A 17,350-nucleotide genomic window follows, 5' to 3' on the forward strand; every position below is an offset into this window, starting at 1 on the left:
GGGTTGGCAGGATTGCCTGTACTTCAGGTAATTCAGAATTAATTCAGACTGTGGGATAGATATAGATACATAAAATAAAAATATAATATGTGTGTATGTATAGTTATTTTTATAGAATATATATAATTTTAATGTACTATATATTTTATATAGATAAGTATTTTTTACAATTGTCTAACAAATTCCTAAGCCAGAAAATAATTGTCATTAAAAAATTATTAACTTGTTAACTATTATTAACTATGTAATCTGTTTAAGACAGTGTATTCAAAGTCTGTCTTCTGACTTTACAAAACAGAGTACGCCAAGACAATAGTAATTAATTTTGTCATCAGAACCAGTAGTGTCCATTATGTGTTAGTAGAGTGAGATAGGGAAGATAGGTTGCAGACAAACAACGGTACTTTAGAAACAGAGAAAAACTGGTTATAGATTTAGGGTTTTACCCTTACATGAATAGAATAGAATAGTTCGGTTGGAAGGGACCTATGACAATCATCTAGTCCAACTGCAAAAATGCCCTGTGAAGTATGAGTGAACAGATAAGACCAGCTCAACTTCTACAGGAGTACTAACAAAAGACAGTATGATCCATATTTTAAGAATGGAGATTAATAGGAGAAGGCAGAGCAGACATTTCTTTTGACTGTTACAATAAATGGAGGACATTAAATTAAAAGGAAAATCAAAATGTTTAATTTTCCATTTCTTTGAAAATGAAGCTTTAAAGTATAGAATTTATTGCATAGAATATTCAAAAGATTAAAGGCTTATTAGGGCTAGCAATAGGACTGTATGGATTATGAGAATGTCCACAGTTAAACAGGACATATATCCTCACCTGAGTAGTTCAGTTTTAGTCTCATGTTTCAAAACATAAGCCAACCAATGAAGCAGCGAGGAGGAATTATACTTCTGTGTAATCCTGAGACATGAAAAGAAAATCCAGAGACAGTACTGCTCCTCTGTTCATTGAATTTAGCATTGTGGTTTGCTCATAATCTTGCCAGGAGATTTAGTCCTGTTTCTTTTTTAATATGCAGGGTGCCCAGGGTGCTCAAGGATATCCTGGGGAACATGGACCACAGGGCCCTCCAGGACCTTCAGTGAGTATGAATTTATGTCTCACTTGTTACTTCAACCTTTGATTTTCCCAGAAACCTATGGAATTATGCAAATACAAGTACCTGACTCTCCAGACTTGTTTGAGGACTAGAGACATGCATATGTGAAATACATATCCTTCTGCATGTATCTGATCTTTTTTTCAGTTTCTTTTGATTGTTTTTATGCATGATAATTTCCATGTTTTCACAAACATCTTTGTCCATGTAGGCATACATTTTAATTTCCAAATAATTACCCATAAATTCACTTCAAATACTAATATGTATAACTATAAGAAAGAGAGATGTATATGTTTGCAACTATACTGTATAGACATTCTGTCACCCACTCACAACAAATTACAGTTGCAAAGGTGGAAGAAAGAATAAAAATAGTGATCTAACTCATGTGAAAAATGGGTGCTGCAAAAGACCTGTATTGGTGCTGAAGATTGTAACTTTTTAAATGACAAAACTTTTTTTTCCTTTTATGTAGGGCATGCCAGGGAAAGCAGGACCTCCTGGACCTAAGGTAGTCTCATATTGGTAATAAAAATGAAAACTTCCTATTATGTGTAGCATCAATTAACTCATTTTGTAGGTGTTTTTAAAATTTAAAAAAATAACATTTGGGGATTTTTTTACAGGGTCTTATGGGACTGAAAGTAATAGGAACCAAAGGAAGAAAGGTAATTGTATAAAATGCTTAAAATATTTTTTGAGTTTTGTTTCTGTTTTCTGCTTTTTCTGATACACTATGGTGAAATATTTGGGGAGGTAAGTACACTAATATGAAAATATTCAGTACACATGTGGAAGTCTTTTATTGGAAAATGGAAATATGGCAATTAATATCTAAGGGCAAACTGTTTTCACATAAGAGCCAATGATATAAACTTCCTGATATAAGGGTAGAAACCTAAGAGGAGCCAGTAGTTAATATTTACTAACACATAGCATTAAATTAATTTATATATCATTTGCATAGTGTTCCTAAATGTTTATCTAAGCATGTAAACATTGGTAAATATATAGTATCTGTAGACTCACAACTTCTTACAGCCAACATCTCTACAGTGTCAGCCTTTATGATGCTAGAAAACCTCCCAGATTTTGATAAAAATTGGATGACTTGTTGTCCATGTTCTTACTTTGTATTATGTATGATTGACATTAAGCTAGAAATTACTAGATATACATATATTGTCTCTCAGGACCTCAGCCTGCAGTTGGACGACCAGTGTAGTTGGTCTGAATGTCCTTATAGGATCCTTTCAGGAACTTGGGGCATCTTATAGTTATACTAACTGACCTGCACAGATTCAGCTGTGAACTGAAACAGCAGTATCTGACAGTGGGATTAGTTTTAACTTTGTAATTACTACTGGGAATGTGCTAGAATTTTCCTAGAAAAATTTCTGTAAATAGAATTGATTATTCATTAGCATTAGCTCAGTTGACCATGGAGCATCTTGCTTCCTTATGAAAGAATGGTAATTCTTTGCTGTTATGCTGCAGGTGCATGCAAAAGCATTCCACTGGCTTAAAATCACTGAAAATTATGGATGTAGTTTTGTTGAGCTCCACAGAAAAGATGACATTTAGGACTTTCCCTGTTCTAAAAGATCTTTAATGAAGAAGGGTACTGCGATATTAATGTTTTCAGTTAAGAACACATGGAAGCTAATTTTACCTGTCAGCACTATGTTACAATCGTCTCCCTGTAATACACAGACTGCAGTTTTGAGGGTGTCACTAAAGACAGTTCATGTATTTTATTGATTGACTTAAACTGGGAGAAGAATTATACGCAAGGAGATATTTTTATTTGATTTAGAGTTAAAATGGTTATATAACTTCTAAGTAAATAGTATTAAAAATTTAAGCTAATTCTAGACACTTCAACAGAAATCATCGTATGCATTCTTGGATTTCTCAGCTAGGAGAAGGTTGTCATAGTCTTTAGTCTTCCATATGCCTTCTTTATTGGAAGATAAATAGCAAGCAAAAAGAAATATTAATTGGATTAACAGCTAAGGGTAGTAACAGAAAAATTTTCACCATGTCAAAAGTATAGTAATAGTAATTTTAAAGATTAAAACCACACTGTTTGTAATTGCTCTATTTTTCTTTTTTCTTTCAAGGGTGACACTGGGTTAACTGGACCTCCTGGACCACCAGGAACCGTTATTGTGACATTAAGTGGACCAGACAACATGACGGTAGTAAAATTGTTAAACACTGCATTCAAATAAGCCATCTTACTAGGTTTTACTTTGAGAGGACGTATTCATCTTCATTGTTCCAATAACATTTGCTTTTACCCATCGTAACATTTTTCAGACTTGTTTAGTTAGAAACTAAGCTCTTCTTAGAGTGTGTCTATACAGCCAGCTCAGCTGAGGCCTGTGTATTCACATGCACATCTGCACAATGCCAGTGGAATGCTAAATGCTTATTAGTTACCCACTTGCTTTGGATCTCCGAGTACATGAAAAGTAGATCACTTTTAGCTTCACCAAATCAACATGGATTTTCTGAATGGCTATCAAAACCACAGCTGTGTTGACATCTGGGCCTTATCACTGAAAATATCAGGGGTCTGAGCTACCAGAGTTTCACAAAAGCTTACAACATGTTTGTGTGCATTTCATAGCTGATTTTCTCATTGTTTTTACTGGAACATCAGTAATCATGAAACGTGTTGGGAAAACAATGAGTATTGGAGAAAGGACATACTCTGATTCAGCTTTCATTTTAAATATTGCCTTGTGAATTAAAATTCTTGCATTTTGTCCTTATATAGAACTTAAGCAGCAGTAGTTGATACACAGTTAAATCTTCACGTATTACCAGAACAAGACTTCAACCTGTTCTTGACTCATTTTACCTTATTTAATTTGCATATAATCCATGGCATTATCAAAACTCCCTTTCCATTATGTGCTAAAATAAAAAGTGAATTTTGCATCAAGACTGTATTGAGAAGGGAAGAGAAAGATTATAGAAGCAAGGATCAACTTCTAGGCACAGCAGCTCTTCCCTGTTTAAATCAAATATGGACCAACCTGGAGCACTTCCCAGTCACAGCTGTGGCAGTTTATCATGGGGCAATGGTAATTTTTCAGAGACATTGGGCATTAAGGTTTAAAAACCCATCAAAACTCCTTACATAAATAGTGTGGGCCATGAGTCTAACCAGGTAATAATTAGGCAGTCCATAAACTTTGCCTTTACAATGACCTTAGGATGTGGTACTACATAATAGTACTGTGCTGTAGGGTAATCGAATCTTGAGTCCACAGAGGCAAGGATCATGTGGATAGCCACTGGATTTACATGTTGGAGATGACTGTAGCTCCAGTGAAGCAACTAAGGTTTATTTGTTTTTCGCTTGCAATTTGTTGCAATTTCTGCGAGTATTTACTCCAGTCCCCTTGCATGCAATCACAGGTAGCTCCTTTTGAACTCGCTGTATTCACAGTAGTATGCACAGAACCAGTTTCTTTTTCAAACATCATAGACTTAGGCAGGAGCGCTGATAGGAAGTTTCTGTTTCTTTTAGGCATTTAAGTAGAACATCTCTGCTTGAAGAAGCTTGCTGATAACATAAGGATTACCTGTTTGTAAAACTTGAGTGTTACGGTAAACAAAGAAAAATCCAAGAGACCATACTAATTTTTTAATTTCTGTGTAATAGGACTTGAAAGGAGAGAAAGGAGAAAAAGGATCAAGGGGACTTCCAGGGCCAATGGGATTTACTGTAAGTGACCAGAAGTAATTCCCTTAAATCAAGATGTTCAGGCAGCATCACCTAGTAGATGCTACTCTTTAGAGATCAGTAGTTACATTACTTATTCCAACCTTTAATGAATAGAATAGAATACCTATTAATAGCATTCTAACTTCTTTTTTAAAGATAACAAAATTATAAAAGACCTATTTTATTTAGAAAATGTAAGTCTCAAAATATGTGTATCTTGAGGGTGGTTTTGTTACAGGGGCCGGCTGGTGATTCTCAGAGTGAAAAGGGTGACCGAGGAGAACCTGGAGCACAGGTATGTGAATACACATACGTTAGTCTTTCCTGAAAAGCAGTTTTGCACTAGTGTTGCTCTCCAGTTTTTGTTTTAATGCCACTCAGAGCAAATTTTCTTAGATTCAAAAGCTCTTTCATCCAGTAAACCAAACTAGAGAGCTGAAAGTCAGATGGCTGGTCTTGTAGGCTCACATACCATGAGTACATGAAGTAAAGGTCAGTTGATGGTGGATGCACTTGTATTTGTTTTTCTGTAAAGATTCTACTGTTGAAACTTAGTTAAAAAAAAAAAAAAAAGTGCTCTTCTGAACACATACTGGCTATATAGTGCCAGTGTGTATGTAGAAGAGAATTAAAAACATTTGGATTGCTTAAGTCAGCAGACTTAAATTTGTGTGCTCAACCAGCAAGTATGTGGAGACATGAAGAAAGTTGTCCTAAGAGAGTTATTCTGTTAACAGGATAATACATTATAATATCTAATGGCTGCATGAGAAAAAAAGTCATGTGTTTATTTTAAAAAGCATACACATTAAAATATAATTTATTTGAGTATATCTACATTTTGAAGATAATTAAATAGAAAGGTGCCACTTTGCATTCAGGTGGTTTTTGGACTTTCAGATAAAAACTGATCAATGAAGGATGCAGGTTCTTAGTAACTAAAACTGTATGAATTAGTAACGGTTTACCAGTATGTAATTAGGGGAGAATAAATGACTGAATAAAACATTTTGATTCCAAATACATTTTGGAAGCAATATTAAGAAAAATAATTTTAAAATTAAATATTTTATTCAGTCAAAATATATATATTTTGGAACTTTTCCCATATTTCTTGTGGTTGCAATAGATTTTCTTCCACAAGGAAAGGTAGCAAGACAAGACCAGTACTACCTGTAGGTTGCTCTTTCTTCAATTGTAGGGGGCTATAATGATGATGATGATACAGAGCAGCTTGATTGTTATTTTTATTATTTGTATACATTATGAAAATTTTAATTTCTCTTTGAGTTACTGGTGTAAAGTACTAAAAGTTCTTGCTATCCAATGTGTGTTATTCTTCCTCCATCTTCTGTGTTTCTTCCATATTATGTCTTCTGTTTGGAAAAGCTCTGTCCTGTCATGCAGTATTTTTTAGAACTCTTCTCAATTCACCTCTCCCTTCCTTCTTTGTGGAGGAAGTAGTGGAGCACGCTTGCTTTTCTGCCTATTGACCTTGAAGAATGCTGAGGAAATACATACAGTGTTAAGACATTGACCGGCTGTTCTAAAATGAAAACAAAATGTTTCCTTTTGCTATTGAAATTACATCAGTGAGCACAAAATATCAAATGGCTCTGGATTTTACATTCTAGAAAAAATTATTATTTTGTGCAAGCGAGTTTTGAGCCTGTGGTGACATCATTCCAGCTCTCCTTCTCTTCCATGGTATCACCTTTAGTTAAGTTCTGCCATCTTTTGAGTATTGCTGGTTTTTCTGATGCTTACGTTGTAATTCATGGTCTGGTCATCTTTTTCAAAATTATTTTAAGTTTCATTGACTTTTTCTGTGCAAAACAAATTTCTAAAATGTGCTTTCTCCCCTGTTGTTCTGAGCTCATAATCTTCCAGCCCCCTTTTATCTTACCACTGCCTTCCTGCTGTGGATTTTAATGAACCAGGTTTTCCTCATTTCTGCCTTTAAGGTGGCAAGTAAGGTACCTGTATTCAGAATTACAGTTTCCTTCTGTTTCTCTCCCCATTTTTTCCCATTCTCTCCCTTCCCTTTGTCTTCTTTTTTTGTTGTTGTTATGAATTGCTTAACATGTATTGTTGCCAAACCATATGCCAGGACCCCAGCAGAAAGCTGCCTAATGTGCTGTGCACCATGGAAAACCTCTGGCATGCTGCCTCCTTCTGTTTTCACTTTTCCATCTACTGCCCTACTTCCAATACCTTTGAAGTGCACTCCCTATTCTTTTTCATGAAATAATTTCTCTTCAAGTCATCTCTTAAACCCATTTCCTGTAAGAGAAGTTTCCCTTCAGTTCCCATGCTCGTCATTAGAATGGCTGCTAGTTGCTGTATCGTTTTATCATTTGTCTTGTTTCTGCAAGGAAGGAATTTTGCACCAAGTTTTCTGCACTTGCCTGGCACTTTGTGTGGGTGAAGTGTCTGCCTCAACTAACCCTCCTCAGGAGGAGGAAGATCCAGGGAATATCTTACTCCCTGTTCTGTAGGGTTTTATGGACATTAGTTATGTTAGTTATATTGGAAATAATGAACATTTAAAAAATAATCTTAATGGCTTTTCAAAATTTATAAAGACCTAAAATAAAGTTATATGCACAGCGTTTACTTGTTACATTCTTTGAATACAATGACCCCTCCTTTGATCTTCTTAAATTTTTTTTTTTTTTTTTATTTTATGTTTTTCCTTTGCAGGGTAAACCTGGAAAAGAAGGTGCCCCTGGACCACCTGGCTTACCGGTAATAAAGGAAGCCTTCTAGACATTTTCTAAGTAATAGTCATCTGTTTATCATGGTCATATCTTCCTGTCACAGCTTTTTCCCATTGCAGAATGTGTTTGAAAATGTTGATTTGCATACACTGTGAAACATTTCCTTTCACACAGCTGGCCTTGGGACATAACATGTCCTCATAGATTTATGCAGGAGGGAGAGGCTTAGTTCATTGATGTTGTTTCTTCTGTGTAAAATAAAAATACCTGTTGCTTGCTGCTGACTATGAGTTTGAGACATGGTCCAAGTTATGCAAAATTAATTCTACTGAGTTTAATTCTGGTTAGTCACACTGAAATTTTTGCAAAAGGGATATACCTTCACTTCAGCATAAAACAAGAAGCAAAATGAATAGTGCTTAATCACTAGAATCCAAGGCATTCTTTTACAAAGAAAAGTTTCAGGCCAAGGCAGCTGTGACCTTGACAATAACAAGATGACTGATAGATATTAAAACTGTCATCTTGTAATAATATCATTCTTAAAATATGCCATTTTATAATCAAAATTATCTTGTTTGTGTACTAGTGTCAAAGCTAAAGCTCTTCAAATGTATTTGGAATAGTGTATTCAATCCAGTTAAACATCAATCCTTTTACGTTTACTTCACTTCCAGTTTAATGACATCATTAGGGTCACAGTGACCTTACAAATATCTTCTAAAAATTCTTATTGTCAGAATATCCCATTTCACATATATCTTACTAAAACATGGTCTTCATCGTGCCAAAACAACCTTTGCAGACAGTCTAAACACATTCCAGTCTGACAAAGAACGTGGAATGACAGACCACAAAGTTCTAGTGCCTCAGCTAACAGAAAGAAAACTTTCTGTCATGGCAAAGACATGTCATTGCTCTGTTCCCATTTCACCTTTACTAACTAGCAGTACATTCAACTGCATAAGCCCCTGAGAAGTCCCTTTTCCTTGCCTATATACACTTGCAGAAAGCCTTAGCAGCAGTCTGCACTATTTTCTCTCCTGGTCTTGCTGACACCTCTTGAGATCAGCACCATCATGCAGACTGACCAAGTGCTGGGAGAGGGAGTTGTTGAATGTGAGAGTCTCACATTGTGTTCAGTTCCTTCGCTTCCAGAAACACTAGTTCACAGAGGAAGAACAAACCAGACCCCTCTATGCTTGTGCTATCCAGAGCAGCTCCACCTTAGGACTGTTCCTAAACTTCCTAAAGGAAGTTTTGGATTTGGAAGTTTAGGGACACCTAAAGGACTGTTCCTAAACCTTCCTAAAGGACTATTTCTAAACTTTCCTAAAGGAAGGTTTGGATGAGAAACCTGCAGTATTTCCCACAGACGTGGAACTGTACTCCAAACTGAGTCTTCCCCTGAGATTTCTTCCCCTGAGCAAGTTGCCATCACTATGAAAGATTAAAGCTTTCCATTTTAGGTCTCACTGATGACAGTGCTAAAAGATTAATCCTCATAAAATTGTGTACTGTCATCTACAGGGACAAAAGGGTGAACAGGGCAAACCAGGACTGGCTGGCAGGCAAGGAGCTAAGGTATTGTCTGATGGTTTTGTTGTTGCTTTTGAGGGTCAGGATATGGTATGTTCTGGGGTTATGACATAATTTTATTTATCACTGTGTATACAGTATCTTTTACTTTACCTAAAAGATGAAAAGTAATGATATGGAATAAGGGATGGATCAGCTGAAATGGATCATGTGTTTGAACTGCTGTCCATTTATGTCTGCTGATGTGTTCCTGTAGTTTCTGGTGTATGTGGCTGAATAGCTGTATAAGGAACAGAGATGGGAGTGGTGAAGGACTGGTCAGGAGCAGAAGTTCTTTAATGTTATGAGCAAAGTACTGAAGTAACAGCAGATACTAAATGTCATGTCATATATTGTTTTTAATAAACAAACCTATCTCTGTCGTCTGATGAAGGGGATGAAAGGAAACACTGGTCCACCTGGAGCCTGTGGTCGAGTAAGTGTAAATTATCTTCATCGTATCATTTTTCTAAACCATTAGAATAAGAATTAAGCCAAACTGAATGTAGGAGACAATAACGGATGTTCTGTGATGCTCTAATCGAGGCATGGCTTTCTCAAAGAAATTTTGATGGGAGTCTCACGGAGATGGCATCTTACTTCATGTAGAGCTGAATGAACAATCAGGGCCTTGTTAGACCTCACTCAGTTCTGGCAACTTTAGCAGGAGATGAGACTGTACAGAATAGTTACAGAGATCCACAGGAGTTAATTTTTAAACCAATCCCTAATCAGTTCCAAAACAGGTGGTGTTAATTTTAAAATCCTAAGAAGATTTTTTTAAAGAAAACAAGAGATGCTATGAGTATAATTTCTGTGTCTAGTCATGCTGTCTTGCTAGTGGCTTTCTTAAAGGCCCACAACTAATGGAAACCTTTTGCCCAAATTTTTCAAAAGAAATAACTTTGTAAAAAGCTAAATCATTTGTGATTATTAACAGAGTACTAAAACCCCACTGCATTTAAAAAAAAATCAGTAGGAGAAAAGTAAAAATTTTGAATTTTAAGCAGTTTTTTATTCCTTTTAAAATTGGTGCATTAGTAGTCCGTTTACATTTCAGTTTGATGTTTATATATCAAGGCACAATACTTTATTATAATACTGATTTGCTAGTAATGGTGTCTATGCAAAATAATCCAGAAAAGAGGAAAAATTTGTGGCTATAAAAAAACAGAGTTACAGCAAATTACATTTTGATTTTGCCTGTCATTTGTAGAAACTTTAAAACATCATAATAAAAAACTTTAAAAAATTAAGTATTAATTTTTATAGGAATGACTTTTTAATGCACATGTGATTTAAGTAGTTGATTTTTGTCTGTTTTCACGTATGATTACCTGAAAGAGTCGTATATATATAACTGATGCTGCTTTGAGCCAATGGAACAGACTATGTAATTCCTAGAGGTTTCTTTAAAGAATATTTTCTATTTCATGCTATTGAAATATTCATGATGGGTTGGAGAACTTATCCCTTGCCTGTATAATTGCATCTGCAGGCAGAGCAGTTGAGGAATTGGGCTGAAATCCCAGCCCCATCTATTTGTACAGGTCTCTTGGCATTATCTGTGTACAGTTATGTTTTCGTTTCTGTCTGCTTGTAATTACTATGTGATTAGGAAGGTCTCATGCTGTCACAACATCAAAGTTATGAATGAGATCATAACATTGTTTAACCAAATGTTCAATATGAGGCACTGTGCTTCTCTCTTCATTCTTACTATTCTTTCTTTTCTTGCCATCTTTCTCTTAAGACAGAGTATTATGATAATGTGGTTGGTGAAAAAGGAGATGAAGGACCCCCTGGACCTCCAGGACCAAAAGGTCAACGTGGCATGCCAGGTGAGTGGGACATCAAAACTTGAATCTTTCAGCAAGAGCTGCCCACTCAAAGGGCTTCTTGCAGGCTAGGTTTTTGAGCACCCAGCAGCCTGCTTCTGCCTTTCCAAGAGTATTTCCAAATTACTCCCACCAAATTGCAGAATTGAAATGTATCCTGAGACTTTGATTTGTGGTTGTATCTCCTCTTATAAATAATGAAGCTGGCACTCTTCTTTGCGCAGATAATTGAGTCGAGCACCTAGGCTCACTGACATTCTGTCTCATGACCTTAGTGGACTACTACATCAGCACCTATTTTGTGTATGCCATAGACAGACCATCAGGGCTGTAAGTCTCTTGTTAAAGGTCATGCACTTTTTTTCCTCTTCTCTTTTTTTTTTTTTTTTTTTGTAGCTTTCATCATTTATCTTACACCATTTTTATTGCCTATCATTTCAAAATAATAAAGATCTGAAAATTTTAATTTTGTTTATTTTGTCCATGCTGTAAAATTAAAATGTAGTGATTTATAATTTGGGCTGTCTCACAATATAACAAGGACTTGTGGGCCGAATTCTGAGGCAGCATCTTGTAGGCTGTATCTCATACTCATCCAGCGAGTCCTTGCCTTCTGTGTTTTGGTGTCCTAGTTTTATGAATATTTATGTATCCAAGTGATTGTGTTGTATTCAGTGAATACTCTTTGTTGTTATAAATCTACTTACATTCTTCCAAGGGTTGGTAACAGGGAAGTTGAGCCTTGCAAAGGTATTAATGCAAAGAGGTGGTATATTTACTAGAGCAAATAATAGTGGCAAAAAGAAGCACCTTTGCAAGCCTGTAAGTCATTTTCAAGTAATTGAGTGTATCCTAAGATGAATGCAGTGGAACAGGAATAGGATCCTACCTGTTCTAAACATCCATATCTTGCCAGATTTCAGTGAGAAATGTCAGTATGCAACAGTTGCATAAGTAGTAGATGCCTACTCAGGCAAAAACAAATTCTTAAAATAAACTTAAAATGCAGAAGACCAAAGTTTGCAGTCAGTATTAATGAGTAGTGACTTTGCAGAGTATGCAGTGGTTTAACTCAAGTTCTTAAATACATTGCTTTTGCAGGGCCACAGGGTCCTGCTGGAGATGCTGGTAGACCAGGTATGTGTAATGGTCCAGTACCAACAATAAAATACATTGTTCTTCCTGCCCATTATGCTGAATCAGCTTTGTGGAATCTTAACTTCAGATGACTTCAAACATATCTCTAAGTGGTAAAAAAATCATCACTCAAAAACTTTGATTGGCCAAGTATTTAAAGAGAGGTTAAAAATAATTTTTAAAAGTATTTACATTGTCATTGTGATTATTTAATACATTACAAGATAAAAAAATATTTGTGGGATGAACTCAGTATGTTTGTCTCTCATCCTGTTGAGTACTTACTTTGCTTTAAAATTCCTTCTCTTTAACTTCATTTTTGTATTTTTTCCTCTTTGGTTAGGTGTGTCAAGACCTGGTCTGAGAGGTCCCCCAGGATTTCCTGGGCCAAAAGGAATAAAGGGAGAGAAAGGACAAACTGGCTTGTGTATTGTAGGCCCTCCAGGACTACCTGGTGTTACTGGCAGACCTGGTTCTGTTGGATTACCAGGTCCTCCAGGAGAACCAGGTGACGTTTCAGTACTGTCTATATAATGAACAAGAACAAATCCAGAGTCATCTCAATATGAGATACCATATGAGATTGTAGAAATACATTACTTACAGGGTATATTTTGAGTAATATGGTTGAATAGAATTTCTCTTTGGGAATTTTGTTTCAGGATGTTCATGAAGCGAAGGTCTGTGCTCCATTGCTAATGAGATTCTGGGGAGAAGATACAATGACTTCTTACCTTTTTACCTTCTTACTATAAAAATCTGCTACCTAAAACCAGGAAAGACTAATGAGAGAAAACCCATTCTTAAAATTAATTATTCTAAAAGTTGTAGTGAATCTCTAAAATGAAAATCAGAAGGGGCTAATTCGAAAGCTAGAGAAATCACTTGCATGCCTCCAGACGTCTTAGTGAGTCTTGGTGAACCTTAGAGCAGGTTTGAAGTTCTGTCAGCATGAAAATAAAGCAGTAACAGTTTATAAAACTTCTAGAAAATTAATTAACTAGGAATACCTCTTTAACTAGGAGTACCAACAGCATTATGTTTCTTTTATATGTGGTATGGCCAAACCAAATTTTTTCTGAACCAATACCAATGTAGTGCTACTCTTCTTCTCTCTCTTTGAAAAATATTATCTATCCCCCAAATATATTACCTTAGGAAGAGCTCAATGCATGTTCTGTTTTTCCAAAGTAATAGTAAATACACCAGAATAATTCTGTCAAAGATACATGAGCAACATTAACAACTTAGCATCAAAAGAAAAGTTTCCTTTCCATTCCTGGTGAAAGAAGGAATTATGTTTCTGTTGATTCAAACAAAATGGAAATACTTTCCCCAGAAGGGACTGTGCTTTTTAAAGCCTAGACAGATGGATTCAACAGTCTGCTGAGATATACTTTGGCTTTACCATATTTATTCTCAAGTACTACCAGTTACAGGTGTTTCGGATTTGTCCAGGTAGTTCTCTCTTTTAAATGAATCATAGAATATCTCAAATTGGAAGGGGCCGATAAGGATCAGAATACTGTCTCCAGCTCATCCCTGCAACTTTTTCTCTCTTAGCAAATAGAGAATTGTTTGCATAGTCTGCTGATATAATTGTGCCATGCTCATTTCATTAACAGGTAGCGTAACATTTAGAACAGGCCTACCAGGACTTCCTGGAGAGCCAGGGTGTGCAGGACCTCCAGGACCTCCAGGAGAGATTGGCATGAAAGGTCAGTTTCAGAAAACTATCGCTCAGAAGTAGATGGTACAATCCAGTAATCTGCATGGATCCTTGTGAAATTTTGAATTTTATTTAACTCTTTAGCCATTTGATGAGTTCAGAGATTTAAGAAAACTCATTAGGGATAGCAAGATATCTTCCTCCCCTTACAGTAAACAGCAGCTAAAAGAGCAGTGCATGTGCCAGTGCTGCACATCAGTTGTACAGCACTGCAGCCAGGCTGTAGATCTTCACTGGGACGAACAAGTATTACAGATGGATAGGGTTTTCGTATTGTCCCACTGTTATGTTCAACACTAATAGTTGTTCTCTGAGAGAATGTTCCTTCTGCAAACATTACAGGAGCTGCTGAATCTCTTTGCTGTCTGCCAGTCATTAAAGTCACCCAGGCTGTGATGGAGCCATGTTAGTTTGAAGCCTATGTCCCTTTCTTCTTTTGAGTCAGTTTTGCTTATCAGTAGAGTGACTATATCCAAATAGTTTACTAAAACTAGACTTGAAAAAATCAAAATATTTAAACTGAATGTTCCTGCATTTTCAATTAAATGTAAACAGTTCTGATTCACTGTCAGACCACAGGTAGTTTTGTGCTGTGTTGGAAGTGATCTTCAAATAAAATTAAGGCTGTGTTCATACTGTTCTCTGGCCAAAAAGTCTTAGCCATCCTCTATAACAAACTGTGTAACACATTACTTAACCTTGGGAATGACTTGCTGTGGAACAGGTAATAAATTATTTTCATTCTAGGTGATGAAGCTTGCGTGTGCACTGATTGCAGCTATATTCCTGGAATACCTGGTGTTCCTGGTGCTCCTGGGCCACATGGCCAAGATGGCATGCCTGGTAAATTATCTTGTTGTTTCTAATAGGATAGTAGGAAATGCCAATGATTTTGCTTTTAGCATGAGAATCAGGTATGGGCATGTCTGCAGCATGCAGTCCTTGAACTAGCCCTGAGGTTGTGATGACTGTGAGAGCCTGATGCAGCTCCATCCACTGATGTGAGCACAAGCCCTAAAAGAGGTGAAGTCAGAATGCTAATAGGCTTATGTGCAGCCTATTATGTGCAGGTACTTATGTCAGTCTATGATGATGCAGTCAATGTAACAAGCAAAAACATTCAACGCTGGGTGTGATTATTGGAGCTTGTCAAAAATCTATGCCCTTGTTTTCATTTTTCTTTACAAAATACGCTGTTTCTTTTGCAGGTAGAGAAGGAACAACAGGCCCAAAAGGTTCTCCAGGTTCTCCAGGAGCACCAGGGTTTCCAGGAGCTCAAGTAAGACTTGAATTTTTTTAGATTATTTTTCAGATCCCACAAGAATTATTTCTGAGAAACCCCATGGCCGGTGTTACATGCAACGTCATACTGGGTGATCTCAATAGCTTGCTTTCTGTAGTAATGAATGTGTCTGCACGGGAGACTTAGGTAGAGACTGTAATGTGGACATAACTGACCTAGCTTTACATGAGCCTGTTTTGCTCAGTGCAGCAAGAGGTTCAGCCCAGGCAGTGAGGCAGGTAAATACCTGTGTGATTAACCTGTGCTGTGTTTCATGATGGGTTCTGCCTGGTATGGGTAGTTTACAGTTACCTTCTGTTCATTTACATAATTCTATAATCATGGCAGTGGCTGTAAAGCATATATAGAGTTTTGTGTGCTGTGATCATCATCAGACGTCTTACTTTTCTTGTTTCCAGCATACTCAGGACTTGCTAAAGCCCCAGCTGTGCAGAGAAACTTGCTTCTCATAATACTCCCTTCAGGGGTGCAAAGGACATTCCCTCATGAGAAGCATTATGGAGAGGGAAGGCTGACACCTGCTGCCACAGACATAACACTTGGCTGTTCTAACTTGTGCTTGTAGTAGTAATTATTCATGGGAAATTACAGTTGGCGCTGTCCAATAAAAAAAGGTCATGCACAAGAATTCATTGTGGTGGTTGCCATACAGATGCAGAATGAACAAGTCTGCTAACAGGTTTCTCCAGATGGCTCCCAAGAGTTCATGAGCCCAAGATCACTAGAGCCCCGGGTATTTTCAGCTTGTTCTTGTTTTGGCTGGGATAGAGTATCCATTTTGTATGCTGAGGGGGAAAGAAGGGAGAAGAGAAGTTAGCTATGAACAGAGCCAACTGTGGCTGTTACAGTGTCCCTGGGGAGATATTCCCATGCAGAGGAGAAATCTCTAATTAGATTTTAGGGTACTTTCTTGTCCTTTTGTGCCACCAAAGCTCAACCAGCTAACAGTCTGATCCATTAAGTGATCCTGTATTATCCTGCTTATAGTACTACAAATGAAATGATAATCAGGGCCAAAAGGAGGGAGGGAAAAAAAAAAACCACCAGCCCAAAAAACCCTGCTCATTGAACTATGCCATTACAGCGAATAAAGATGAGAATAAAGAGGACCACTCCCGGGTATTTAATTTAAAAAAATAAAGCTTGAAAACAGTTGACATATGTCTAGCACTGAAATTCTTTTGATTGCTTTGTCCCAGGGACCTCCAGGTTTTAAAGGAGATCAAGGACATAAAGGATCAAAAGGTGAGCCAGGATATGTGTATCCAGAAGGGCCAAAAGGTGAGCGGGGCAATGCAGGGGCCAGAGGAGACAAAGGAAGAAAAGGTTCAAGTGGATTTCTGGGAAGACCTGGCCCTAAAGGATCCAAGGGTTTTAAAGGTGAAGAGGTGGGTATGCACTGTTTGCAATTAATATAGAATTCATGAAAACCTAAGGCAGTATTTATATCTTGTACAACAGTCTGGTTTATTTATTTAAATATTTTAACTGGATATTCTTTTCCTGACTTAGGGGTACTATGCTCAACTATAGCAACCAGTATGTGTAACCAATATGTATGAAAGAATGAGAGTAAATATTCTTATGTAATACCAGAGAGACAAGGCTAGTGTAGCTACAAGTTGCTGAAAAACCTTGGCAGTCTATTGTGGTGTTAGCTTGCATATTTATATTGGATTCCTGTGATGGATAAGATTAAAAAAAAAAAAAAGACAGTTTCCCTGACTACTTATAATGCTTTAAAGGAAATAATAATTCAAATAATTCATGTTAGTCTTTTGGAGTTAATCTTCAGTCAGGGCTGAGAGAAACCACAAAAGCTGGGGGGACTGACCATAAAACTAGAATTGTTAGGGCAGAGCTCTTTGTTCGGCACAAACAAAAAGTAACAATTATGTTGTGTTGGCTTGAGAAACTGTAAAAGTGATTCAGATATAACTTTCTAAACCTGACTCAACAGTATTCAAGGAGAATCAGAGCTGAGTAGTTTGGGGTTTTTTTTTTCACTAAAGCTGTTTTAAAAAGAAAAAAAAATGTACACTGTAATGCCACAGAGATTGAAAAATCATGCTGTTGTATTTATTTGTACTATTTCACTCTTAATAGCCCTCTATTTGTAACCATTGATATTAAAATTTATATTCCTTTAATCACAAGTAAATAAGAGGAAAAATTC

General features: G+C 36.7%; 1 protein-coding gene across 1 annotated transcript in view; it reads left to right on the top strand.

The window, feature by feature from the left end:
• COL4A3 (collagen type IV alpha 3 chain) overlaps positions 1 to 17,350 on the top strand; it is a 65,309-nt gene that overhangs the window by 22,752 nt on the left and 25,207 nt on the right. The window contains 16 exon segments of the mRNA XM_035895211.1: positions 1,044 to 1,106; positions 1,603 to 1,638; positions 1,754 to 1,795; positions 3,251 to 3,328; positions 4,807 to 4,869; positions 5,108 to 5,164; positions 7,573 to 7,617; positions 9,120 to 9,173; positions 9,562 to 9,603; positions 10,921 to 11,008; positions 12,107 to 12,142; positions 12,486 to 12,650; positions 13,768 to 13,860; positions 14,619 to 14,714; positions 15,080 to 15,150; positions 16,374 to 16,562. Of these exon segments, the coding sequence (XP_035751104.1) occupies positions 1,044 to 1,106; positions 1,603 to 1,638; positions 1,754 to 1,795; positions 3,251 to 3,328; positions 4,807 to 4,869; positions 5,108 to 5,164; positions 7,573 to 7,617; positions 9,120 to 9,173; positions 9,562 to 9,603; positions 10,921 to 11,008; positions 12,107 to 12,142; positions 12,486 to 12,650; positions 13,768 to 13,860; positions 14,619 to 14,714; positions 15,080 to 15,150; positions 16,374 to 16,562 (1,218 nt within the window).

The sequence above is a fragment of the Egretta garzetta genome, unplaced genomic scaffold (assembly GCF_000687185.1).
Source record: "Egretta garzetta isolate BGI_Z169 unplaced genomic scaffold, ASM68718v1 scaffold425, whole genome shotgun sequence".
NCBI classification, from domain to species: Eukaryota; Metazoa; Chordata; class Aves; order Pelecaniformes; family Ardeidae; genus Egretta; species Egretta garzetta.